Below are 26,640 nucleotides of genomic sequence, written 5' to 3'. Positions count from 1 at the left end.
AAAACATTTTAGAACAAAAAGGTGTCCAGTGGATACTTCCTTATGTTTGCTTTGGATGTACTATGATCTAAATAAATGAGTTCCTTCACAGACCTAGTTCTAAGGTTTTTACCTCCTTCACGGATGCTAAACCAGGCATTTAACTGCTCATTAACTAACCTACACCTGCATGAAAGTGGTATTTGGCCTAGCTAGTATATGTAGTCTCGATCACCAGAAAGTAATGAAATTATTACAGTTGCTTTGTAGCATTTTGAACAAATGCTTAAAGATATAGTAAGATCAGAGTTGATATAGGCTTATCAGCTATTGAGTTCTCATGATGATGAGAGTGTTGGTGTTTGGATTCAGCATAATGAATTCAGAACACCTGAATAATGCTGACCATCACACTTCAGCACCATGTCAGTACTGAACAAGCGGACAGGGTAGGATGGAGTTCAGTACTTGCACCTCCTGATGCATTTCACAGGACTCTGATGCTTCCCCCTTCCAAGTCCAGATGGAGGAAGTATCTAGGTCATGTTAAGAGCAAGTAGTGACTAACTCCTGACCCTGTCTGTGGTGTTCGGAATTATTCGGGTGTTCCGAATTCATTTTGTCAAAATCCAACACCAACACTGAGTCAGTAACTCCGCACACATGTACTGTATAATCAGGAAACATTATTTTGCCACCAGAGCAGGGTTTTGGAAATGGAATGTGCTTTGGTGGTGTCTAAAACTAATCATATAGCTCACCTGATTAGTGGTGATGGTCAGTAGACTAATGCATCTGGTCTGATTCTTGAACCTTTTCTGTGCTGCACTTGAGCGTTGTATTTCTTTCACCTTTCTCATGAGGCATGCTATAATCAAACTCAAAACAAGCAAACTTGGCTAACCATAATATGCTGAACTCATTATGTAAAATGGTCCTGCCTAAATGTTAAATGGCTTTGTAGATGCGCTAAAACAAGCAATTATTGACAAACAGAAAGAGGCATTGCACAGCTCCCGATTCCTACTCAGCAATGAGCAATGAAATGCCGCAACACTGAGTAGTTCTCCAGTTTCATGTAATTGTACTCAGACCTGCCAGCGATATTATTAATGTATATTCACTTGCTGTATTCCAAGAACCATTGTTTGTGGACCTGATTCTGTTGGGAACACCTGACAAATAAAATCTGAAAACTGAGTGCCCTTTCCCACTATCGCGAATCCGCATGCGTTGTCCGCATGCGGATTCGCATAGGCAATACAAGTGGATGGCCCTGTTTCCACTTGTCAGTAATCATGAGCGTTTTTCTGTGCGGGAGAAATCTGCACGGAAGAGCCCGCAGAATTCGCACCCCGCACACTGCTATGCGAATCGCCGCTAATGTATTTAATAGGGAAATCGCATGCGGTTTTGGCATGCGTATTTTACCGCAATTTCGCATGCGATTTCGCATAGAAACTAATGTTAAATCACACAGGCAGTGACATGGTTAAAATCGCATAAATACTAACCTATGCAAAATCGTGGTAAAATACGCATGCGGAATCGCATCCACATGCGATTTTGTCAGCGGGGAATCAGCGGCGATTCCGCACAAGTGGAAACGGGCCCTGAAGCCCACTGCATTAATGCTTTCACTGTTTGGAAAGCACTCCACCAATCATAAACTAGTCTTCCTGTAAATAAATGATTAAAAAAAATCCTATTCACAAAAATAGGGAAAGGAAAAAATAAAATACAGCTGAGATAATTTGTGATTATCAACATACACACACAGTGAAGGAATAAAGTGTGTGATCCCCTGCTTATTTTGCTTGTTTGCTTTCTGACCAGGAAATAATCAGTTTATGATTGTACTGGTGGGTTGTTGTAGCTGTAAGAGCTGGTGCACACCAGAAAAGTTTTGCTAAGCGCTTGTGATTTTAAAAGCTCCTGCTAATGTTATCCAATGTGTGTGTTCTCACTGGAGCGATGTGGTTTTGTAAAAATCCCCCATAGCATTGCATTAGCAAGAGCTTTTAAAATCTCTAGCATTTAAAAAGCTCTTGAAGTGTGCACCAGCCCTGAGACACAGAACCCTCAAAAGCCCACTGTCCCAAAATCAGAGCTTGATATTCATTGTAATGAGGGAAATAAGGTCCTTTTGGCTTGTGTGACACTTGGTGATTGGTTAGTGTTACTGTACAGTTTGCAGCGTTTAGTTCTCCTGTTAATGATTTTATAATCCGAATGAACCTTTCTGCTAACCAGGTTCTGTGATTACTGGTATGCGTTTGTCTGTAGGCCAGTAAGTGGGTTGTTATTCCTTGATAATTTTACATACATGTTCTAGTCCTCGACAGTGGGTAGCTACCATCGGTAAACGTGTGCTTGTTTTTCTCTCTATTTTGCCAAAGCTTTTTCCTGTGATTTCCTAATGTCATTTCTTAAGCCTTCTTCTGAGCAGGACTAAGGGAAATATCTGCTATAAAGGCAAAATGTGCTAAAGCATTGGAAACAAAAACAAAAAATAGTCTTTCTGAAATTGTACCTTTAAAGAGAACCCGAGGTGGGTTTGAAGAATATTATCTGCATACAAAGGCTGGATCTGCCTATACAGCCCAGCCTCTGTTGCTATCCCAAACCCCCCTAAGGTCCCCCTGCACTCTGCAATCCCTCATAAATCACAGCCACGCTGCTGACAAACAGCTTGTCAGAGCTGGCTGTGTTTATCTCTATAGTGTCAGTCTGCTGCTCTCCCCGCCTCCTGCAGAACTCCGGTCCCCGCCTGCATCCCTTCCCTCTCTACTGATTGGAGGGAAGGGACGGGGGCAGGGACCGGAGCTATGCAGGAGGCGGGGGAGCAGCTGAGACTGACACTACAGATGTAAACACAGCCTCACAGCACTGCTGTGATTTATGAGGGATTGCAGAGTGCAGGGGGACCTTAGTGGGGTTTGGGATAGCAACAGAGGCTGGGCTGTATAGGCAGATCCAGCCTCTGTATGCAGATAACATTCTTTAAAACACACCTCGGGTTCTCTTTAAGACCTCATTCACGCTATAAACCATGGTACATGTTTTTTTCTATAAGGGTTTTTCAATGCATACAGTGTGTGTTCATGCACACATTTTCAGACCTGTTTTTGGATGCTGATGATGCATTTTAGTCCATAATGCAGATGGACTTGTGAAGTGACTGACATAATGTATGAGGCCTTAAAGGAAACCTTAACTGAGAGGGATATGGATGTTTCCTTTTAAACAATACCCGTTGCTTGGCAGTCCTGCTGATCTCTTTGGCTGCAGTAGTGGCTGAATTACACACCTGAAACAAGCATGCAGCTAATCCAGTCTGACTTTAGTCAGAGCACCTGATCTGCATGCTTGTTGAGGGGCTGTGGCTAAAAGTATTAGAGACACAGGATCAGCAGGAGAGTCAGGCAACTGGTATTATTTTAAAAGGGAAAAATCCATATCCTTCTCAGTTTAGGTTCCCTTTCAAGGGAACCTGTGGTGAGAGGGAAAAGGAGGCTGATATGTTTATTTCCTTTTAAACAATGCACATTGCCTGGTTGTCCTGCTGACCCTCTGCCTCTAATACTTTAAGCCATAGACCCTGAACAAGCATGTAGATCAGATGTCTATGCATGCTTGTTTCAGGTGTTGGACTTAGACGCTACTGACCAGAAAGATTAGCAGGACTGCCAGGTAACTGGTATTGTTTAAAAGAAAATAAATATGGCAGCTCCCATAGGTTTTATACCTCAGGTTCCTTTTAAAGTGCTTTTCAACTTTTTAACTTTTTTTTTTTTTTTTTTTTGCTGAGTGCTGACTTGTTTTGTTTTTAACAAATAAATTCCTTGAAAGTTTGAGATGCTGTAGTAAATTTATCAAAAATATGGGTTGGACACATTGTTGTTCCTATATGTCACAGTTAAGTGATGCTAAATAATCTCACTTCACTGATATCCGCTTTCCCCTGAGAGCTGTGCCTCCTTGCTTGCATATTAGCTGTATCAGCCCCTTTATGCAAACACAGACCTTGTAAGGAAGCAGTCTTACCATGCACTGCATGCAGCCACAGCTGAGTTCTGCAAACTTTGCTTATCTGCTTTCTACTTCTGCAAGCTTTAACCCAATGTGAGGCTTACACTTAATTTGCTTGCAAGTGGGATTTTTTTTTATTTATTTTTATTTTCTTGAAGAGTTTTGTTTGCTGCCCCTTAATCATGCATGTTGCACCTCCATTTCTGTGCAGATAGCTGCTTGACAGAAGAAGTCGGATCAGGTATGTGCTACTTTCCATTCATTGCTATTCTTTTCATTCTGTAATTCTGTTTTCTCCCTAGCTTTATTTGCTTCTGCAGGACCTGCTACTTTCATTGATTTTTTATGTATATTAGTTAATTTGTAAAGAGAAGAAGTGGCTGAAATAGCCCTTTTTGGTTGTGTCTGTATGGTAAAACTTGTCACATCCAATCTCCTATTTCCTTGTGAAGATTTAAAGAAGAATGGATTGCGCTAGTTGTGTGCAGTGGTGAGGTGCGATCAAGTAAGGGCAGCTGTTTTGCCGATCACAAGAGCACTGCGATTTGCGTGTAAATCAGGGTGCTCATTTCCCACTAGTGTGTGTCGCTTTTTCTCCACACGCAAATGTCGAGCTGCACGATTTTCGCCATGATCGCATTCCGTTCCTGGCGGCTACTGAGAAAACGCAAGTAGTGGAAATTTGGTTGCGATTGCACTTCCCAGTGAAAGAGGGCCCCAACACTCAGTCCATCAAAGCCCTTATTTAGTTGTCAGCAAGGATGATACAATCATAGTTAATTGTTTTGGAGATGAATAAAATCTCTTTTCTCAATGTAAAGTCAGCATTACAGTAATAAAGGGAATTTAGATATCCCCAAAATCGGCAGTGACTGTACCATTTTTGGTGATATATAAAGATGTATAAAGAATGGCTGTAAAGAGGACCTAAACTCTTGCACAGGACAGAAGGAAAACATAGAAAATTGCACCCTGTATGTATTTAGAGCGTTTACCCTGTCTAATTCCCCCTTATCTGTGTCTAATCACAAGTTGTAATTTGATCTCTTCCCTGTGTCACCTGACTGCCATGGCAGATAAGCTCATTTAAAAGCACAGGATGTTAACAGTATGTCTGCTTCCATGAAAGCAGGAAGTAGAAATTATGCAGACTTATTTTAGGATTTGTATCCGCTGTAACAAATAAATGCTTTTCTTTAAAGGTTCTTATGCGGTTGCGTATTTTGTAGAGCAGAGAGGAAGTGCTGAGTTCAGGTCCGCTTTAATAAAATAAATGTGTGGACCTTCAACTTACTTTATATGATTTAGAGAAACTGCATGCAGACTTGTTCAAGCTCATTGGGAACATTGATTTGTCATTTATCATCGACCCCCTGATATCCATTCTCTGATGAAACACATCTGAAAGTCTAGCGTCCCAAAATCAGAACCTCTGTCCAAGAGTATCTTGGCCCACACGCTGCCACCGCACTTCTGTTCACAGATTTAGTTTCTTTTGTCGTTTAGCCAATTGGATAGATGTTTGTCACCAGTTTCTCCTATGTTTTCCTACTCTTCTTGTGAAGTGACTTAGCCATTTCCATGGTGACATATCTATTCAGCAGAGGAGGGAGGGGGAGCAGAGAGAAGTCACCAGGCAGAAAGCTTATTACAGTTATTACAACTGCAGATTTGTACTGATCTCTGCTGTGAAAGTTAAAATTTTTATACACAGAAGAAAAGTTCAAATGTTCTTTTATATATCTAAGAGTAGGTACTTAAATTTTAGTTTAATCCCACCTTAACAAGACACATAAAGTAGAGAGCCCTGCTCTTACAAGCTTACAATCTAAAGGTGATGCTAATACCAGCACTATTTTAGTGAATAGTAAATCAATCTGCTACATTTGCTACATCCTTGCAGCAGAAGTTGTGATGTCCCAATAGTTAAAAAAAACTACAGTTATTCAGATAATCTGCCAGTTTTTTATTTATGTTTCAACATATAATTGACTAGTATCTGTAAATTTTGCTCCAGCACTGTAATAACGACAATTATAAGATACTGTATGTATTCCTTTGTATATGTTATTTCAGAATACAGGTACAGACAGTACCTTTTATGAAATTGTGAAAGGTAGTACAGTATTTAGTTGTAGCAGTTTGAACCTAAAGTGTTACTGCAGCGAGGAGGCTCTGAGAACTGCCATATTTATTTCCTTTTAAACAAGGCTGACTGCCTGGTTGTCCTGCTGATCCTCAGCCTCTGATACTTTCAGCCACAGACAGAGTGAGTATGAGACCAAGTCTCCTTACTAAAGTTTGACCACACAGGCTGCATTCTTGTTTTAGGCATGTGGTTCAGACACTGATGTTGCCAGAAAGACCAACAGGACAGCAAGGAAATTGGCATAGTTTAACAGGAGAGAAATATGGCGGCTTCCATATCCTTTTCATTACAGGGTCACTTTAAAGGAATTTTCATTGTTACATCCATATGGAATATGTATTTGATATTAAGTATGTTGACTCCTGTTTTCTTACCTTAGGGGAATGGAGTGAGGCACTGTACCCCTTGTTAAGTACATTGACAGACTGTGTAGCCATGATGAGTGATAAAGCAAAGAAAGCCATGGTGTTCCTCTTAATGCAGGACAGTGCTCCTACTATTGCCCTGTGCTTGAGCCTCCAGTACAGACGGGACGTTGTCTTCTGTCAAACGGTATGTCCCTATCTCTTTCCAAACAGCTTTTCTTCTAAATACAGCTACAGAACACAGCGCAGATTGCAGGGACTGGTGGAGTAGATGTAAACTGATTAACTTGGGATACTTAGAGGTATGTAGATGTGTCTTCTGTTCCGCAAAGCAGGTCCATGCAGTTTTCCACCTTGCACAGTCAGTGGCGTAGGTATGGAGCTCGGGGCCCCGGTGCGTGTTTTACATTGGGCCCCCCCCCCCCCAAGCACTCTATACTTAACACATGATACAGCGCAACAAAACCTGCCAAGGTCATCTACAGTATTAGAGGTGCAAGAAGGGGATGAGGAACAGTGTGTTAATGATTACTACCATTCAAAGCATCTATAGAAGTGATTATTACCACCACAGGACTAATAAACAGCTTATACTTTGGTTTAGTAAGGGCCCCATGGGGCCCCTCTGGCCCAAGGGCCCTGATGAGGTCGCTACCTCTGCAGCCCCTAATGCTAAGCCCCTGTGTACAGTGTATGTGAAATAAACATAGCTTTTTATAGCCATTATTATTAATTATTTTTTTAATTAGGCATGGTAAGTGAGATAGAAATAATACGGAGTTGATGCAGGTTTGTGCAAATGTTGTATGCAAATTTATGCAGCTTGAATATGGACCATTCGAATTCCACCTTGGTGGGATTCAATTGGTCCATTTTCAATCTGCATAGATTTACATATAATAATCCTAACATTTATATAGCGCTTTTCTCCTGACTGACTCAAAGTGCTCGAGAGCTGCAGCCACTAAGTGTGCCCTGCAGTGTTAGGAAGTCTTGCCCAAGGACTTCTTACTGCATAGGTACTGACCTTAGCCAGGATTCGAACCCTGGTCTCCCATGTCTCTGGTACATTACTTACCTGGGGCTTCCTTAAGCCCCATTAGGGCTGCTCGTCCCTCGCCATCTCCCTGGATGACTCCTGTCACCCACAATTGTCCCCGAAAGCCTGGCCGAGTCGTGCTGCGTTGTGCGTGCGTGGCCAGGCGCACTGCCCCTCCGTGCTCCCTTTCCTGGGAGCGATCTGCTCCTGCGCAGTACTTCTGCTTTTTTTTTAGATTTTGGAAAGAAATCTATGTAAGACTTTTGTTGTTGTTTTTAGTTAACAGCATTGATATGTGGCTTCATCATCAAGCTGAGGAACTGTCTTCATGACGATGGTTTCTTGCGACAGCTGTACACCATTGGCCTTCTGGCTCAGTTTGAAAGCCTACTCAGCACATATGGTAAGTCCTCTCTGCATACGTTGTCTTGTGCCAAGAACCTTCTTTACCATCCATTGTTCATCGCAAACTCTTGCAGCTTGCTTGTATGAATAAAGTTGCATAGTTATAAGGATAACTTATAGCTAAATGAGTATAAACAAAAGATAAATTAAGCTTTAGGTAATTAAATGATGTAAGGAGAAATAGTGCTTTGCTAGTTATGAATATTACTGTACATACAGAGGCAAAGAAGTCTGACCAGACCAGAATATGTGTGTGTGGCTGCTATCGGCATATTATGTTGGTATGCTAATGCACTGTTTGTATGCCTGAGAAGGTAAAATGAGGCCAATGTCATCCTATTTTTTTTTCTGCACTACGAAGGGTAAAATCAATAAGGTTATCCAATATATGTCCTTCTTTGTTTCAGGTGAAGAGCTAGCCATGTTGGAAGATATGAGTCTGGGAATTATGGACTTAAGGAACGTAACATTTAAAGTCACTCAAGCAATATCAAACGCATCAAATGATATGCTGCCAGTTATAACAGGGAATCGGTAAGCAGGTTTGCATTTGCTTGTTTACTTAGATTATGCTGATGCAATGAAAAAATCAGACATATGATACAGTCTGCAGAGTGTGTAAACTGAGAAGAAAAAAAGTCTTGTTTATCAGTTGTCTGCCCTCATGCTGATGTGCGGGGTCAGGTTTGTGGTCATTGGTTTTAAATGCACAACTTTTGACATTTATTTTCTGTGAACATGCTGCCACTTAGATTCCTAAAGGCGCTCATAAGAAGTCGGTGGAAAGGGCAATGGGGCTGTGCTGAGTGTAGCAGCCAACCAGCTTCAATTAAGTTGGTTATGTGAAAAATTAATTTTGATTGGCTGCTGAGAGTTATTGCATACACAGATTTGCTCTACTGCTATAGGTGTATAGCAGTAGCAATCACATGAGGGCTAGAAGGGTTATTGTGTAACCAGAAATAAACTGACCACATATGCACACAGAAAAAGCAATTGTACTTTGTAGTTGTGTAATTACTTTTTATATGAGTATCGCACTTTGGACCTTCTCATAAAGCTATTCTGATAATGTCTTGAGAAATATTTAGCATGGAAAAAAAGGAATCTGCACTGACACTAATTAGATTGGACCATTCCTCATTGGTAATATACGAGGGGTGTTTTTAATACACAGAGCAAAAATAGAAAAGAAGGGCAAACATTTCATGTATTTCCCATTATTGTCTATTCTTCAATAAACCAGACACGTTAACAAAAAAAAAACTAGAAAAAAGAAAGGATAAAGTGATGTAGGAGATGCTGGTTGGCCCGCTCTACTGCATTTTTTAAAGTAGATAACACTGATTTGCTTGGATCCATTTGTAAATCAGAGCAGCGTATTTGGAAGTCAAATCAGTGTTAGGCAGCAAACACACTTGCCACATTCGCACACATTTTGCATTTTAAAGCACAAGTAAACCCAAAACTTGACAGGACAGATGTAATCACATTAATGGACTTAATCTCCCGTCCCGTGCATCACGGCCACCAGAGCGGCGCAATATTACCACTGGCACTTTAACCTGTGCCTGGGACAGAGCAGATGGTGGATTGCATTTTAAGGGGGGGTTAGGGAGCATCCCCCACCCCCCCCCCCCCCCCCCCCATCCCTAAAGTAGGTAAATTCTTACAGCCCCAATAACCCACACCATTTGCCAATTTCCCTTAGGGGGAGGCTCGTCCTACCTAATAAAAGCCCTGGGATCTGAAGCAGGTGGTTATGACGCTCAGTGCCAAGCTCTGAAACTAGGTGTCGCTATAGCAGTAATGCTATAGTGTGCGGGGCAGGTAAGGGTAATTCAGGGTTCCGGCAATCACTGGACCACAAATTACATCTCCCTCCAAGTTGCTGCGACACGGAGGGGAAATAGTATTTAACGCTGCCGGGAATATGTACCCCTGGGATCTGCGTCAGTGGCCTGCATCTGCGTCAGGTGCTGATTGTGCAGGCGCAGAGCTGCGGCTGTTTTTGCTTAATGGACTAGTTTGTTATATTTTTTTATTCATGGTGTTAAGATCAATTTAACGCCTCCCCGCCTGTTATTTCACACTTTTCCTGTGAACTACAAAATTCCACCTCTTTTTAGAAACATGGTTTCCACCATGCAGTGAGTCTGCTAAATGTAGCTTTGTCCTCTATTGTTCTTCCTAGTTTGAGTGTCACGCGGTCATATTATTGACTCACCCAGCAGCTGAAACCTTAGAGGACAGAAAGCAACAGTTGTAGAAAGCAGTTTTGGCACATGAAATGGTTGTTCTTTCCAGATGAATGTTTATTATTACACTTTTTCATGCTGCTTCTCAGGCTTTTCTGATGCAGCTGTGCACCAGCTGAATCAAAAACAACCCACCATTGGGGATGTTTTTGGTTCAGCATTTAAAACAGAAGTGCAGATACTTTCCAAAAGGTTTTTCTTGGAATAAAAATGTATTTAACCAAGTTTTATCTTATTTCATATTTTCATAGGGATGGATTTAATGTTCGAATTCCACTGCCAAGCATTTTATTCGATGTTCTTCCTCGTGAAATTCAGAGCGGAATGTTGCTCAGGGTCCAGCCAGTCCTTTTCAATGTTGGGATCAATGAACAGCAGACACTGGCAGAAAAGTAAGGTCTTACTTGTTGTCCCATATATATATATATATATATATATATATATATATATATATATATATATATATATATACACATATATATATTGTTTTAGAAGACCTAGCAACTTTTAATGCCAGCTTTAGCAGTATGTTTCCTAGCCTGTACAGAGGATGCTACCAAGTTTTCCATGTTGATAAGTTCTGTTGTTCACTTGAAGAGTGAGCCCTGTGAAACACTAGTTCACACTCAGAATATTACGGATTGATTCCACTATGCTGTAAGTATAAATGCATTGCACTGTTTGTAGCGTTATGTTCCCATTTATCTTTACAGGTTTGGAGACACATCACTGCAAGAAGTCATCAATATTGAGAGCTTGGTCAGACTTAATTCATATTATGAACAGTTCAAAGAAGTCTTACCAGAGGACTGTAAGTTTACACCTAACAGTTTTGCTTAATAATTTTTATTTCATGCACCACCTATCTACCCTTTCAGTTATTTTTTTTTCCCCATTGTAGGTCTTCCTCGGTCTCGGAGTCAGACATGCCTCCCTGAACTGCTCAGGTTCCTTGGGCAGAATGTGAATGCACGGAAAAACAAAAATGTTGACATCCTTTGGCAAGCTGCTGAGGTACTGCACAGCGTCACTTGTGAGAAGTTCTGAAAATGTCCTGCTATAGTGCGTTATCCATTCTTATGTACAATGCCTTACAAAAACTTGGAAACGTTAGCCTTGATAGACAAGTATATACACCAATGGTCACATTTTGCACATCTAGGGATTTGGCTCAGTACACTTATGGATAAGGTTACAGTCTGGCCTATTCTTAGTTAAATGGATGATCAACATTGATCACTGAAGTGTGAGGAAGACGCCTATGACTGAATTGGGTCTACAGTGAAGTGTATGAACTGGGCCATGAATGTCCAGAAAGGGTTTACACCATAAGCTAATCATACTTCCAGTTCCCAGTGCATGGATTGTAATTTTCCCTCCTGGAATAGTCAGTTATTTATAAGCTTTATTACTGTTAAAAAATAGTTGCATATCCTTGCAGGCCTCATCCCTTTTATAAGTGGTGATTACCATCTTAATGGAATTGTCTTTACTGTCAGGTCACCAAATTGGCTGACAGGCAAAATGGGTGAGTCTGAAACTGGTCGCCTGTTTTTCTTTTCCAGAATTCTAATCAAAATATTTGTAAGAAAACTGTGTAATGTTTAGCATAGGGGTCCACAAACTTTAACACAAATTCACTATCCTTTCACATATGGGGGCTAAACACTGGCCCTCTCCTGGTCTTTGTGTCACACCACCATTTTAGTATTCCTTATTTACATTTTGTCTTTTTTTTTTTTTTTAAATCAACCTGCATATGGCCAGCATTCGTGTACCTTTCTTTAAGTGTGCTCAAGCTGTCTTAAAATTGGCCATTATACATGTATTGTTGATTTTTTAGCCATGGTTTAGGATATAAGCATTTAACTCCTAGTGCATACGTTAACAACTGACCACTGACTTTGCCCTTAGTGCTGAAGTGCTAATTACAATACTTTTTTTTTCTTTAGCTTTGGATATTGTTGCAAGGGGTTAAAAACTGTGTGTGCGCCCATGTCTGTGTCTGTGTGTGTGATTATTGTTGTCTGTTTCCCCATTAGAGAGATTTTTCCCACAGTCCCTCTTCCCCGATTATTAGAAAGTATGACTTAAAAACGACAGCTAGTATTCCCAGGAATAAGAAAGTGCAGTTGTGATAACTTGTCAGAGAACTGACAACATTTCTCGACTATACAAAAAATGTTTTTCTGATCCTTTTATGCTTCTAGAAATGTCTCCACCTCCTGTCTAGATAATAAAGGATATAAATTGTAACGGAGGAAGATGCAGGACCGTAATAAGAACCTGAAAGGGACTCTAACCCGCTACAGTATCCAAAGCTGAAATAAAAATGTAATGGATCTGGACTTCAAACTTCCACTAAAACAAATAAAGCATTATTGATCATTGTCCAGTTTTAAGACATTTTAACTACAGCTGAGTAAAAGTACACTACTGCCATAAAGACTTATATAATGTGGAACATCTGCTTCATTTGTAACTAATACTGTATGTTTAATTATGACTTTTAAAGGGAAGGTTCAGGGACCGTTGAAAAAAAATAAAAATCCGCATCCACTTACCTGGGGCTTCCTCCAGCCCGTGGCAGGCAGGAGGTGCCCTCGGCGCCGCTCCGCAGGCTCCCGGTGGCCAACCCGACCTGGCCAGGCCGGCGGCCAGGTCGGGCTTCTTCTGCGTTCCAAAATGCGCCTCACGGCGGCGCGCTGACGTCATCGGACGTCCTCCGGGCTGTACTGCGCAGGCTCAGTAGTTCTGAGCCTGCGCAGTACAGCCCGGAGGACGTCCGATGACGTCAGCGCGCCGCCGTGAGGCGCATTTTGGAACGCAGAAGAAGCCCGACCTGGCCACCGGCCTGGCCAGGTCGGGTCGGCCACCGGAGACCACCGGGAGCCTGCGGAGCGGCGCCGAGGGCACCTCCTGCCTGCCACGGGCTGAAGTAAGCCCCAGGTAAGTGGATGCGGATTTTTATTTTTTTTCAACGGTCCCTGAACGTTCCCTTTAAGCTCAGTTTTTCATATTTCTTATCTAGATATGCCGACGACTTAATGGTGTTCGCTTCACCAGTTGTAAAAGTGCAAAGGATCGTACTGCCATGTCAGTGACGCTGGAGCAGTGCCTAATTCTGCAGCATGAACATGGAATGGCCCCACAGGTCTTCACACAGGCTTTAGAGTGTATGAGAAGGTAAGGAAGGTTTCTGTTATTCGATGCTTCAGCACAAGAACTGGGTGAGCTACAGATGTGGGTTCCCCAACACAAAAATAAGATTAAACAAAGAAACAAAAACAGAGGCTTATTTTCTAACAGATCACTGTGGATACTTTTTAGAGAAGATAAAATGTCAAGATTTTTTTTTCCAAAACTCTTATTCATATGCATAACTATACCACATACAGCGAGAATTGAGTTTTTGAAGGGTACTCACTTTTCAATAGTTTGGGAAACATGTGACTTAAAATGTGAGCTGTGCTTCATATAAGCCTTAAAACTACCGGTAATAAAATCCAATTAAGCAAATGAGTCCATACCATATGATCATTTCAGTTGTTGGGGGAGAGGGGGGGGGGAATAAAAAAAAATATATATACAGTATTTGTGTGATACCCTGGGAGATTTCAAGAAATTCCAACAAATTCTCTCTTGCATTTGCATATATAATTCATAAACCCTCTGTTAGAAAACAGAACACCTGCCACTAAAAGCCACCCAAAAAAAGATGTCCATTGCCGGTTTGCCAAGGACTATGTAGGTAGGGTCATTTGCTGTTGAAATAAGGTTCAGTGGACCAATGTAGAACTTTTCTTGGTATGAATTTAATGTTCTGTAACATGACAAATACTGCATATTAAAACCAGAATAGGATTAAGATGAAATGGGGTCCTAGGCAAGATAGCAGATTTTTTTTTACCACTGATGATGATCATCTGGTTTTTTTAGCTAGATTTGGTGGGGGCTAGTATCCACCAGGCCCCTAGACTCTCTCCAGGCACTAGGCAACTGTCTTAGTTTGCCTTGTGGATGATCCGGCTCTAATTAGAACCCTTTCTATTAGCCTCAGTACTATGATGACTTGTCATCGCTTAGGCTCAATTCACATTTTGTCCATTTTACGGATCAGCAAACTTTCATGTAGACAAATCCTATATTATTATTAATATGATCTGTTCATGCGTGCCATTTTGCAACGGATCCAAGGTGATATGCTAAGCCCTGACCTGGACAAATTTTCAGGACAAAGGATACATTTCCAGACTCTAGATGGACCACAATAGACAACCAGAGGGGATACTGCACTGTCTGCTCTAGCTGGCTGTTGGAGATCCAGCACAAGTGTGGATTGAGCCTAATGGCGCTATGAATTCTGAATTGTAATAGAAAATTCAACAGGAAAATGCCAGTTTATCAGTCAGTGAACGGAGAATCAAGAGAAACTTGGTCATGCAGCAAAACAACAACCCTAAACACACAAGTTTACCTACCAAAGAATGTTTAAAGCCCTAGTTCAGCTATGTTCAACTCAGTATGTAAGGAAGCCCACTAACATGGGTTTTGAATTTGTTTTGTAAGAAGGTATGGGCTGAAATGCCTTAAAGCCAGTATGTTGAATAGATCAACAGATACCAGGAATGAATAAGTGCAGTTATTGCCACTCAAGTAGTGACATCTGCAACTGAGCTCGGTTGAACTCGATGGACGTATATCCTTTTTCAACCCAAATGACTATGTAACTATATAAATAACTATGAAGCTGCTGTTATCTACCCTTGTCACATACAGATATAACTTGACTGGAAATTTTCCTGAATAAATAAATGAACAATCACAACCCTCTGGACTTGTTTGTCTAATTGGATGCTCATTACTTACTTAGTTTTTGGACTTTAATGAAAAACGCCACATTTCAGGGTGTATTTATTTTGTAATATTGAAAATTTCACAAGGGTTCAGATACTTTCATGCACCACTGTACTTAAATCGATAAGGAGTTACAACTTTATGTCTTTAAAAAGTGTCACAAACCACTTTGACTTTTACGATCATTGGGAACACATCTGCAGATTATGCTGGTTCTTCTACGGCTACACCATAAAGCATAGGTTGGCAACCTTTGGTTTTCCACACAGTGTGCTAACATCAGACAGCCAATGATGCTGGGTCTTGAACAGTTGGAAAACCATAGTTTGCCTCCTTTTGCTATAAAACACTCCAGCTTTGACTCATTAGGACACCCCTGCTATGTGGATGTTTGCCATGACTTGCCCTCCCTCACCATGTCTCTCTGTTGGTATGACCTTCCTGCATTCATGTTTTATGTGCAGAAACAGCTGTGAAATATAAAAAACGTTAACAAAAAGCAGTATATTATTTCCTCTCAATGTGTTCATATGAACATAACATTCATATCTAACCCTGCACATCACATGCTTCAAGAAAGAATAATCTACAGTTCTGCAGCCTCTCCCCTGTGTAGACCTGAGATGGCCCTCCGGCTTTATTTCCTGTATTGTCTTTTTGTGTCTTTGTTCTCCTCCTACTACTCTGTTCCATCTTATTGTTTTTGTTCAGTTCTTTTGGTTGACCCTTTCTTAGATTTAGTACACAAATATAAAATACCAGCAGACCTGCAGAAGGTATAAGAAGCAAACATTTAGATTTAATAATTAAGCTGCACCTTGAACTGAGGTGACTGTCTCAGAATAAATTCAGTTTATTATATTCTTATAAACCTTCAACTCGCAGTCCAAGCACTTTGGGGTACTCACTGTATCTCACTGTATACTGATTAGTAATCAACTAGTAGAAAGGCCAGTTAAAAAATGTGCACTAGGCCTCGGCTAACTCCCCACCCACCCACAAAATGCGCACTGGGGCGGTCTGCCCATGACACCGCCTGAATGTGGTTTGGCAGTGACAGGAGAGCGGCATCCTGTCCGTCCTCCCTCCCTGCCGCTCGTTTTACCTTCAGAGTCAGCGGTAGCCTCTTCTAGGACAGTCCCCAGTCCTCCTCACTGCTACAAGACCTCAGATCATCAGCGACCTGCTGGCTCCGCTAATCTGTGGCAGAGCACTAAACTTCACAGGGCAGTAGTACACACTCTTCACAAATGCCTACGATTGTCACGGCTTACTGTTCTCTAGTTTGTGTATAAGGCTTATAGCTTCCAGAACCAAATCACAATGTTTGGGACAAATGTAGTGTTTTCCCGAACACAGACATTTTTATTACAAGAAGTGATATAGCATTTTGCACTAAACTGTGTTAAGCAGAATAACATGCATAAAGTCTTACCACAGGGTGAGTAGAGCAGACTGCATTATGCTCTACTCATCGCGTGTAAGACTTTACGCACCCAATTCTGCCTAAACGCTGTTGAGTGCATATACCCCATAGTCACATTCACTCTAGAGCAGAGGTGTCAAACTCAAAAATAAAATGGGAAATTGAACACTGAAACAGAGTCATGGACCAACCCCAATGTCTAGTGGCCACCTCCCTGCCTTATAAAGTTCCCTGGTGTCTAATGGCCCTCCTCCCACCTCTATACAGTTCGCTGGTGCCTAGGGACCCTCTCCTTCCTCTGTACAGTTCCCTTGTGTCCAATGCTGCCTCCCGCTCCTGTACAGTGCACTGGTGAGCAGGGCTTCCCCCTCCCCCCTGCCTTCCTCTATACTGTTCCATGGTGTCTAATGCCTTTCCCCACCCCTACGCAGTTCCCTGGTGTCTAGTGGTCCTCCCTTCCCTACACATTTACCTGGTGTGTAGTGCAGCCCTCCCTCCTCTATACAGTTTGCTGGTGTGTAGTGCAGCCCTCCCTCCTCTATACAGTTTGCTGGTGTGTAGTGAAGCCCTCCCTCCTCTATACAGTTTGCTGGTGTGTAGTGCAGCCCTCCCTCACCTATACTGTTCCCTGGTGTCTAGTGCTTTCTCCTCCCTCCCCCATATGGCTTACCTGATGATCTCGGGTATACCGCCAATATACTGTAGCTTCCCTGGTGATCTAGAGTGGGCTAAACATAATGTAAAGTAAAGAAACCAAATTTGATGGCTCTGTGGGTCACAGTCTGACATGTATGCTCTAGAGACATTGCAGTGCTATCAGTGCTATGTTGAATAACAGCAGTGGCAACATTATGGTCACTGCTTTTTTAGGACTTGTGAATGCAGATAAGCAACACAAGAGGCTAAATGGACTTTATAAATAGACCTGTTAGTCTAAAAGAGCAGAAAAGTACCAGTAACCCACCTAATGTTAAGCAGAATAATGTAGCAGAGACACCTTTATAACTAGTGTAATGTCCCTCATTAGCCGAATATTTGCTATTTTTAGCTAGGACACAGCAGTATCTTCTTATTTCACAACCAGAAGTTACAAATCTGTCATCTTCTGACTGAAAGGGTCAAATCCTGTAAAGGTTGATCATGTCCTCCTGCATTTCGGATTGCCACTTTTTGTCAGCATGTCGCTGCATGGCAGCATGGACTAGTGGCTGCTACAAGTAGATAAACATGAAAACCTGCCAAACGTCTATTTATTTTATTCTTCAATCACTAGTTTACAATGCTTTTTTCTTATGTTTTCTCTTTCTGTTCTCTCTTTTCCCTCCTTTTTACTCTGTATTGATTTGCTAACCTTATTTTATTTCTACCACTCCTGTGTGTTACAAATAAACTTTCTCATTTTTACCATGTTTTCTTTACGTTGCGTCCTCCCTTTTGCTTCTTTAATTGTCTTCATTGTACGTTACTCGATTTTTCATTTAACTCCCCTAAACCTTTTATTTTGCCACACCCTAAACGTTCTCCTCTTTGCAGCATTGGAACGCGAGAAATAGTCACCCAGAAGAACTTGAGTGGCTTGGTTCCGATCCGAGATCTGAGGCTGGACCCCAGCCTCCTTTACTCTCTCCCTTTGCTAGCATTCAGCCCAAACCTACTTATAGTGTGGCTGTTCCTGAGCATAGCATACCTGATGGCCAGATTTCGTTGCAAATGAAGACTGGGCAGAGTTCTTAAGGCCTGAAAATATGCATTTCCCTGGAGACAGGAAAAGTGACTCCTAACAGGAACAAATCAACTGTCCTATACCTATGCCTTACTATTTTACATATTGAAATTCTTCTTGAATCTAGGAGAGGGTAGAACAGACTGGAGCAGACAATTCTTGTACCTATAGCTTCCCCATAACCACTTACCTCATGTGTTGATGCTGCTCTGTAATTGCATAGTCATGCAAGTGAGTGCATACAGCTATCCATGTAGCAGATACCAGAATCAAATGGATTTTGTATCTCACACGCTGTTGCCATTGCATGTGACATCAGGCATACAGTAGTTCATAGTTGCTTGCCAAAGCAAAGTTTGCCAATCTTGGAAACATTTATTTTGTTTTAAATTGTGGAGCATGTTATGGCTCTGTAGATTTAATAGTGCTCTTACTTCAAATTAAACCCCCTTTCCTATGCATGCTGCTTTAGAATTCTCTTTTTTTCTAAACCTTTTTTTTTTTAGCATAAGGGATCAAGCTGATCTTCTCAGCTTCCTGTATACTGTGCTTCCATGTTTACTAGTATCTAGATCTAGTCCTGCAATGCTGCTCATACACCCTTGTGATTTCTCCACTTCATGGGACATCTGTGCTGTTGTGAGGTTCAGCACAGACTCACAAGGAATCCAATGTGAGATCTCTTGCTCTTGACGTGGATACTGAGGCCACGGTATGTTTCCCTACAAGTGCCTTCTGCACAGAACTAAATGATCATTCCAGCCTGTGATGTATTATTTCCATATTCCTAGAGGATGCCATAGTAAGCAATGACACTAAAAAGAATACATTTTACATATATATGCAAGCCAGCACAAATCTGAAAAGCCGATTTAAGTTGGATTTATATTAGTTGAGGGTTCATCTTTATAGCTTATGGGCAGTTTACAACAGCTATGTATTTCTCATCAATTTGAGGTAGCACTGGTCATAATGTGTGCTGCAGAGGTTAATATGTTTTTGTTTACATGCCAAGCAATGGTACGATGATGGGAATGTATATTATGCTTTTTGACCACACACAATGGAATACAAAGGGCAGATCTGATTTCTTGAGTAGCAACTCAGCAGCAGTTCTAGCCATGCAGCTGGGTGTATACTTTGTCATGCATGTGAGGTCTCGGGGATTAATTACATCATAAGATGTACTTAGTCACAATGAAGCAAAAAAGAACTTGAAGTGTGCTGGGCCCATAACCCAGAGGTTGATGGATCAAAACCATCCTCTGCTAGGCATGATTTCATTTTTGCACCTCGCTTTATCGCATGGGCAAAACGGTTTCCATAGCCCTGTAAGAGAAAGTGTTATAAGGGTCCTGCCGTAACATAGATATTACGATAACTACGACTACTCCTGGGCCTTTCTTGTAGTTGAAGAGAGTGAAGTGTGACACCACACTTAAAAACAAAACAAAAGAAAAAAAAAAGCAAACAGAGAAGCTTCCCCATATTGGAACATTGGATTTGGTAAAGTCTTAAGCAACTCACCACACAGCCCTGCACCCAGCATGTGTCTCGTATGACTGTCTATAGGATCATTCATCACACAGCCCTGCACCCGGCATGTGTCTCATATGACTGTCTATAAGTAAGCTGTAGGTTAGCAGGAATGGTTGCATGGCCACCTAGCTTTTCATCCTTCCCACCCTTGCCCTGGAATCTTCCAGACTTCAAAGTGCTGTCCTTTGCTGTGTGTGGGGTTGGTGGTATAGTGGTGAGCATAGCTGGCCTCCATGCAGTTGACCTGGGTTCGATTCCTGGCCAAAGTATGTGAGCTTGCTTTTGACATACTACAAATCTCTGAGAGAGAGAGAGAGATGGTGGTGGTCTTTTTGCCACCGAACTTGTAATCCGGATTCAGATAGCTGGGAGAAATCCGCGGATATCCGGGTAGGCCGTCAAACTATCTGCAGATAGCTATCCGGATCTCTGCCTAACTATCCGGAATCCGGATCTGGCCGGATAGTGGAAAAATGGTCGGATATCCGAGTTACCCAGATATCCGAAATCCGGATGAGCCTCACTGGGCAGAGGATCCGCAGGAGAGCGGGCAATGTGTATTGTTTAAAATAAAACCATTATGGTGTCCCTCTCACTTCAGGTGTCATTTAATACAGATCACAGCTTCTCTATATTATTTTTTTCTGTAGTCAAAATTAGTTAAAGCGCTTGTATGCATTCAAATCATCCCTATTGCAAAATTACCATATAGCTTAACGATAGGTAAGAAAAGGAAAATAATTGGAGGTACAGAGTTAGTGGCTGCTGTGCTGACTTTTTCTATTCAGAGAGTATTGATGTAATAGACTTGGAGTCAGGCCATGGATCACTTTATTTACAATATATGCAGTAATTTTATGAGCAAGAACTGCAGAATTTTTTGAAATAATAATAAGAAGCTACAGATTCTACCCTGACCACACTGAAAGCTGCACTGCCCCATCCCTGTGACTTGAGACCCTTTAACCTCAACTAAATCCAACATTGAACAAGGCAGATTCTGAAAGTAACCTTTTAGAACTAAACTTTTCCAATAAAAAATCCATGAAGTTGATTTACTTGTCTGAAACTGTGCTTCCATCCATACAGAATCCAGGCTTCTAGCGTTTGTTACTTCCTGTTACTAGAATTGAGGTCTTAAAATTAGTCAGACCTACTTCCTGTGAAATACAAAGTATGTCTGCTCATGTACATATGATTTCTATTGTAATGCAGTGAATCTGGTAGTCGGGAATCTATTTTTCCTACTAATAATAATAATAATGGCAGTATTTGTATAGCGCCTTTCTCCTGTCGGACTCAAAGCGCTTGCGAGGCAGCCACTAGAGCGCACTCAGTAGGCAGTAGCAGTGTTAGGGAGTCTTGCCCAATGAACTCCTTACTGAATTACTGGCTTACTGAACAGGCAGAGCAGAGATTCGAACCCAGGTCTCCCATGTCAGAGGCAGAGCCCTTAACCAGTACACCATCCAGCCACTATAGTGTAACATGATCACACATGACTGGCCCACCAGCAGCTGAGTACAGAGAGGACAGAAAGCTGGTTAGTAGGCTGGCCCCGGATGAATCTAAGGAGAAATACCAGAAGCCAATGGTGCACACTGCAGTCAACACCTAATAATCCTAGGACCAAGAGGTGTAAGCCAACTTCTTCCTCTCCTTTTTACCATTTTAATTGTTTTATCTTTTTGGGGTGCCTCCATCCACCAGTAATTTATAGAAAGCAGGTTTTACTGCAGTGACAAGTTAATGACACAGGTATTCTGTCCACTGCTTTGCTTCTGTACACAGTTTATATTCATTAATTGTTATTGGATTTTGCCATGTTTAATTCCGGGTTTAGTTGGGCTTTAAACCTTTTAAACGGTGTCTGATGAACAGGACGGAAGATCACAAATAATGTGCCAAAAATTGGGTCAGGTTGCATATGTTGCTGTTGGCTAATGTAACATCTCAGTATATTTTTTTTTTTTTTTTTCCATTTATATGCCAAGAATTTTGCTTTTTGGCCTAACACATTGATTTCTTTCTTTATTGCTCTGCTGTTGCATCATGGCTGTTTTCCCTTGCTGGTTTCATATGAACATAACACAACTCATCCCTTCCACAAGAAAACCAAACCACCCATAAGATTAGTCTGCACCTAATAAACCGCTACCTTCTAACCTGCATGCTTTAGCATCTTGATTTATTGTGCTTTTACACGCTGCTGCTTTTGCCCATGTGTCTTTGTTTTGTCCAGGTTTTATTTTTCTTTCTTTCTGCCTGTTTGTCCTTTAGTGAGGGCTGTCGTCGGGAAAACACCATGAAGAATGTGGGATGTCGCAAATACGCATTTAGCAGTCTGCAGCTGAAGGCTTTCCCAAAACATTACAGACCTCCTGAAGGAACTTATGGAAAAGTGGAATCTTAGGGCTGCTGAACATTGTCAGAGATTTCCTTTGGAACCGTTGTGTAAATATGAATGAGTTCATGCACATGACTTATTTTCTACTTTATGTTACTGGAGAAGATGCCGATGTAAACGGAGCATGCAACAGAAGATCATGTGGTACAGTATCTTAGCGTGACTTCTCCCCAAGTCTGCATAGAAACTGAACACTTGAATGAAAACTTGCTAGCAACGTCCTGAATGAGCTTGGAGGAGCAGGAGAAACTGAATTTTAGTGCCTCCCCACTTGAAGTCTTCTGTAATGATTAGAAGAATAATGCATAGCATGTTTGGACTGCAGCTGTCACCAGTAAATACAGTGAAGTAAAACTCGTTTAGCTTCATTTATGAAATAGACTGAAAGATCCCTTTCTAGTTACCATTCCGTCTTTCAAATATACTAAAGGCAGAGCTACATGTGATCATTTAAAACAGTTCTTCTTTCAGTCTTTTTCATACATGAGATCTATTGTTTTATGCATTCTAAGTAATTTGTTTGACATAGTTATTTATAGTTATATTAAAAAAATATAGTAATTGAGGAATTGGCTTCTTGCATTTTTCCACAACAATTAGTTTTGCTTCTACTGGAAAGGTCTTCTGGCTGGCATACATTTCTATCAGAAGTTATAGATCCCCTCAGCTTCTTCTTGTTCCTATTCTTAGGGTTTATTTACACCAGATTTATTATGTGTTTTCCTGCGCTTTCCAAAAAAGGAACATTGCATGGATATGAGAAAACTATTTTCGCTATGGACTCCAATAAATTGCATCAAGATGAAGTAGCATGCTGCATTTTTGGTAGGCTGACCTGGATTCCATTTGGATTGGTTAAATGGAGTTTTAGACAAATTTTAAATATGCATTAAAATGCATGTGCATTCACACATGATCAAATGCATAGTTCTGGTGTAACTAAACCCTATGGTGGAAGCCTGATCATAAACCAGTGTTCCTCAACTTTGCCTGAGATACTTGGCTTTATGCTTTCCTCGCCAGGACACAGGTGACTTGTTCACCAACTGAACTAGAGATCCCTGTGTTTATGTGAGGAGATCTACAAATAGTGGACTGTTAGTGAGCCATGGAAGTAGGTTTGAGAACTGTTTTGGTAAAACTTTATGTGCGGATTTAAAAATGGTGGTTTTCAGCAATGAGCTACAGGCTTCTGAATAACTCCTACCTATTTGTTTAATCTAAATTAGCAAATAATCCTTAACTCTCCAATCTTTAGATCTTGGAAATAGCCTTTAAAATTAGGGCACATTATACAGTATGTGTGAGTGCTTATTAATACATGGTGAACACGTGATTTCAAAGTCCATTTTAATATTGATTTAACACCATCACCTTCTGTAGTTGGGTAACATAATTCTTAAATTGTAACAACTGTCTGGACATCAAATGGCATCAGCAAATGTTTTATATAATTCTAGGCATGTGCAAATATTTATACTGTAATGCAGGATTTATAAGACAATAGAACATTGGAAATTCAAGGTAATTTATATGGGAAAAGGCTGGACAATCGGCTGTATTTTAGGAAATGCCCTTAATAGATCTCCAGCGAATAATATTAATGGACATATCAGAATAGGAATAGATTACCTACATCCAAGTTTGCATAAATTGATTTCCTATCACAATATGTCAGCGATATAGTTTGACCAGGTACGGTATAGTCCATTAGTTAAAGGCTTAATAGAGGCGCTCTGGGCTCACCTTTGGCACAGTATTTACCTCAGGAACTTAGCGTTTACCTCACAAAACACTTCTGATATCATGCAATAAATTTCTGTTTGCAAACACAAGGTTAGACATCTTTCTTAAGGTAAGCCACCTCTTGAATTTTTATTTTAGATACCTATATAAGTCAAACACTCTATTGTGCGCCTCTTATCCTCTTATCCTATGGAGCTTTGCCTAGGGAGCATTGCAGGAGAGTGATATAATCAGGGCCTTGCAAAGTCAGGGAGGGTAGACATTCCACATATAACCAGTACAAAGAAGCTTAGGCCCAGGGAGTAGGAGGACAACCGAAAAATAGTAACCTTCCAGTGATGCTATTTCATAGTCAACTTTGTGGATTTAAAAAAACAAGCATTAGGTTCCTCACCATTCATTAAAAATTATAATGTATTTTGATAGCTTGCATTTTAGCAAGTTCAATTATTTCCCATCCCATTCATATTTTGTACTTCTTAACTTTCAGGTTCCAAAATTTGCCACCAGTCCTAAGTGCAATCCTAAGTAATCACGCATTCAGATTTGCACAGTCAATTGAAGGGGAACAGAAGGAGTGATCAAATCTGCCTGAAACTGATAGAGGCCACTGCCTAGTGAGAATAGTTTGTTTTTTGGTCCTATTCTACCAGTTTTTAAGTAGCCCCATAACTTTTTAAACGCATATGGTCATGTGAGTATGACCCAACCACTGACTAGAAGGTTTTCGCAGCAGTACCCTTAACACACTGGTGTTATTTCCTCAGCTGATTGTAAAGGCTGATGCCAATGGGGTGGAGATGGAAGGACACTGCCAGACCCAATAGAATAGGTTTTCTTGTCTGCTCAATTTAACTTTTTCCGAGAGAGCAGTCCGCTAATAACATCTACCAATTTTCCTTCAATCTAAACAAAAATTGCCAGATCAGGGTGCACCATGTGTTTTTTTAAGATGTCTATGGAAACCCCTAACCTAGAAATTCTGCTATTCTTTATTGCTTTGGATCTCCTCTTAACCGTGCTACTGTAGAGTACAATTAAATAGAAAGAAAGGCTACTTTTCTCTTTGAAATACATGTTAACAATTAAGAATACAGGTCCTGAATAGATGTGATTTGGGCAACTGGTGAGAAATATAAAGGCTAGATAGAATCAGTTGCTCAGTTCATGTTCCCATGTTCTATATCCTCCTAATACCACTTTGGTGCAGGATGTGGGATTAATAGCTGAATATGCATGCTGTTGGAACCGCTGTAATCTTCCCATAATGACCTGTGTAGGTTTAAAGAGAATCTGTACTCTAAAATTCTTACAATAAAAAGCATACCATTCTATTCATTATGTTCTCCTGGGCCCCTCTGTGCTGTTTCTGCCACTCCCCACTGCAATCCTGGCTTGTAATTGCCAGTTTTAGACAGTGTTTACAAACAAAAGACATGGCTGTTACCGGCTTGTGATAGGCTGTGGAGAGGGTGTGTATAGCTTCTGCCACTAACAGCAGACAGCACATTCCTGCCTGAGCCCAACAGAGCTGACAGAGGAGAGAAGATTAGATCATATAACAGAGATAACACAGCCACTGTGCAACTAGAAAAGGCTGCAGTAAGCCAGACCACATTTGAACAGGTATAGGAACTTATAGGATAGAAGAAATAAGGCTGCAAATTTTGTTACAGAGTCTCTTTAAAGAGGCAACATAATTTGAAGTTTGTGAAACCTGCTCATGAATGACATATCCCTTAAATTTGTATTTTCACATTCGTTTTACAAAATCTAGGAGAGGTAAACAAACTGAGACGTTGCCATATCAACCACTCTGCAGCCAGTGGTTGCTATTAACAACTTTTCAAGGTTCTCATTTTTTTGTCTTCAGTTTTTTATGGTTCACCTCCACAAAGTTGGAGTTAGAGTCCTATTATAGAGTAAGAAGTGAAATTAAACTTGTTTTCAATGCATAAAACAGACTAAACCATAAGTAATTTATCTTAACCAGCAAGATAGTAAAATGTTAAACCATTGTTAAGGAGATTGTTGTTCTACAGTAAGAACTTACCGCAAAACGAAATCCATATGTTGTGGTGTTGCACTATGTTATGTATATGTACATAAAAAAATAAAAAACTTGTACTGGATGTTCTAGCTTCTCTTGACTTCTCTTAATTGACCCTTATTATGTAGAGAGGTTGGTCAGCCCACTGGCACACCAGATATGCCTAACTTTTGGGGAGTAAAGCGAGTAGAGCAACACTCTTAATCACTCAGCATTCCATCCACCTGTCTGTTAGTACCTGCATGTGCAGCCTGGGGGTCCGGAGGGTCTCGTACTGAAGAGACAAGATCAGCAGCATGACAAAAGGTCAGGCGCAGGGCATTGTTCCACATGGGGCACAAGTAATTTGTGTACTTAAAGGTGTAGATTAGAGCTTTGTCCTTGAACATCTTGTCAGGGGCCAGTAAACCCCAGCACACGTCGCAATAGACCCTCTGTTGTGTTACTTAGAAGAAATATAATGGTGATCTTCTTTTTCGGGTGTATTGAGTGACTAATCTGAAATTCTCTGAGCTCAGATTTTCAGTTGGTGAAAACTGATGTACTCGTGACTGTGACTCCACTGTGGTTGCCATGGTGAAAAATTACTGACCTAAATTAAGAGTTATAGCATTTAAGTCATGTGAGTAGTTAGCATATATCCAGCTTAACTAAAATATGAATTG

At 40.9% G+C, this 26,640-nt stretch overlaps 1 protein-coding gene across 6 annotated transcripts in view; it reads left to right on the top strand.

The window, feature by feature from the left end:
• Positions 1–26,057, top strand: part of INPP4A (inositol polyphosphate-4-phosphatase type I A) — a 220,965-nt gene extending 194,908 nt beyond the window's left edge. For 4 of the 6 annotated variants that reach the window (XM_068268175.1, XM_068268176.1, XM_068268174.1 and 1 more), the window contains 9 exons: positions 4,223–4,252; positions 6,540–6,712; positions 7,844–7,967; positions 8,377–8,503; positions 10,479–10,619; positions 10,941–11,038; positions 11,129–11,241; positions 13,259–13,413; positions 22,053–26,057. In XM_068268175.1, the coding sequence (XP_068124276.1) occupies positions 4,223–4,252; positions 6,540–6,712; positions 7,844–7,967; positions 8,377–8,503; positions 10,479–10,619; positions 10,941–11,038; positions 11,129–11,241; positions 13,259–13,413; positions 22,053–22,185 (1,094 nt within the window). In that variant the 3' untranslated portion in view covers positions 22,186–26,057. The remainder of the gene's footprint in view (positions 1–4,222; positions 4,253–6,539; positions 6,713–7,843; positions 7,968–8,376; positions 8,504–10,478; positions 10,620–10,940; positions 11,039–11,128; positions 11,242–13,258; positions 13,414–22,052) is intronic. The other 2 variants (XM_068268178.1, XM_068268177.1) reach the window with 1 other exon arrangement.
• The last annotated feature ends 583 nt before the right edge of the window (positions 26,058–26,640 follow it).

Source organism: Hyperolius riggenbachi, chromosome 2 (genome assembly GCF_040937935.1).
Source record: "Hyperolius riggenbachi isolate aHypRig1 chromosome 2, aHypRig1.pri, whole genome shotgun sequence".
Lineage (NCBI taxonomy): Eukaryota > Metazoa > Chordata > Amphibia > Anura > Hyperoliidae > Hyperolius > Hyperolius riggenbachi.
Note: the sequence above shows the minus strand (reverse complement) of the source record. Positions and strands in the feature narration are given on the sequence as shown.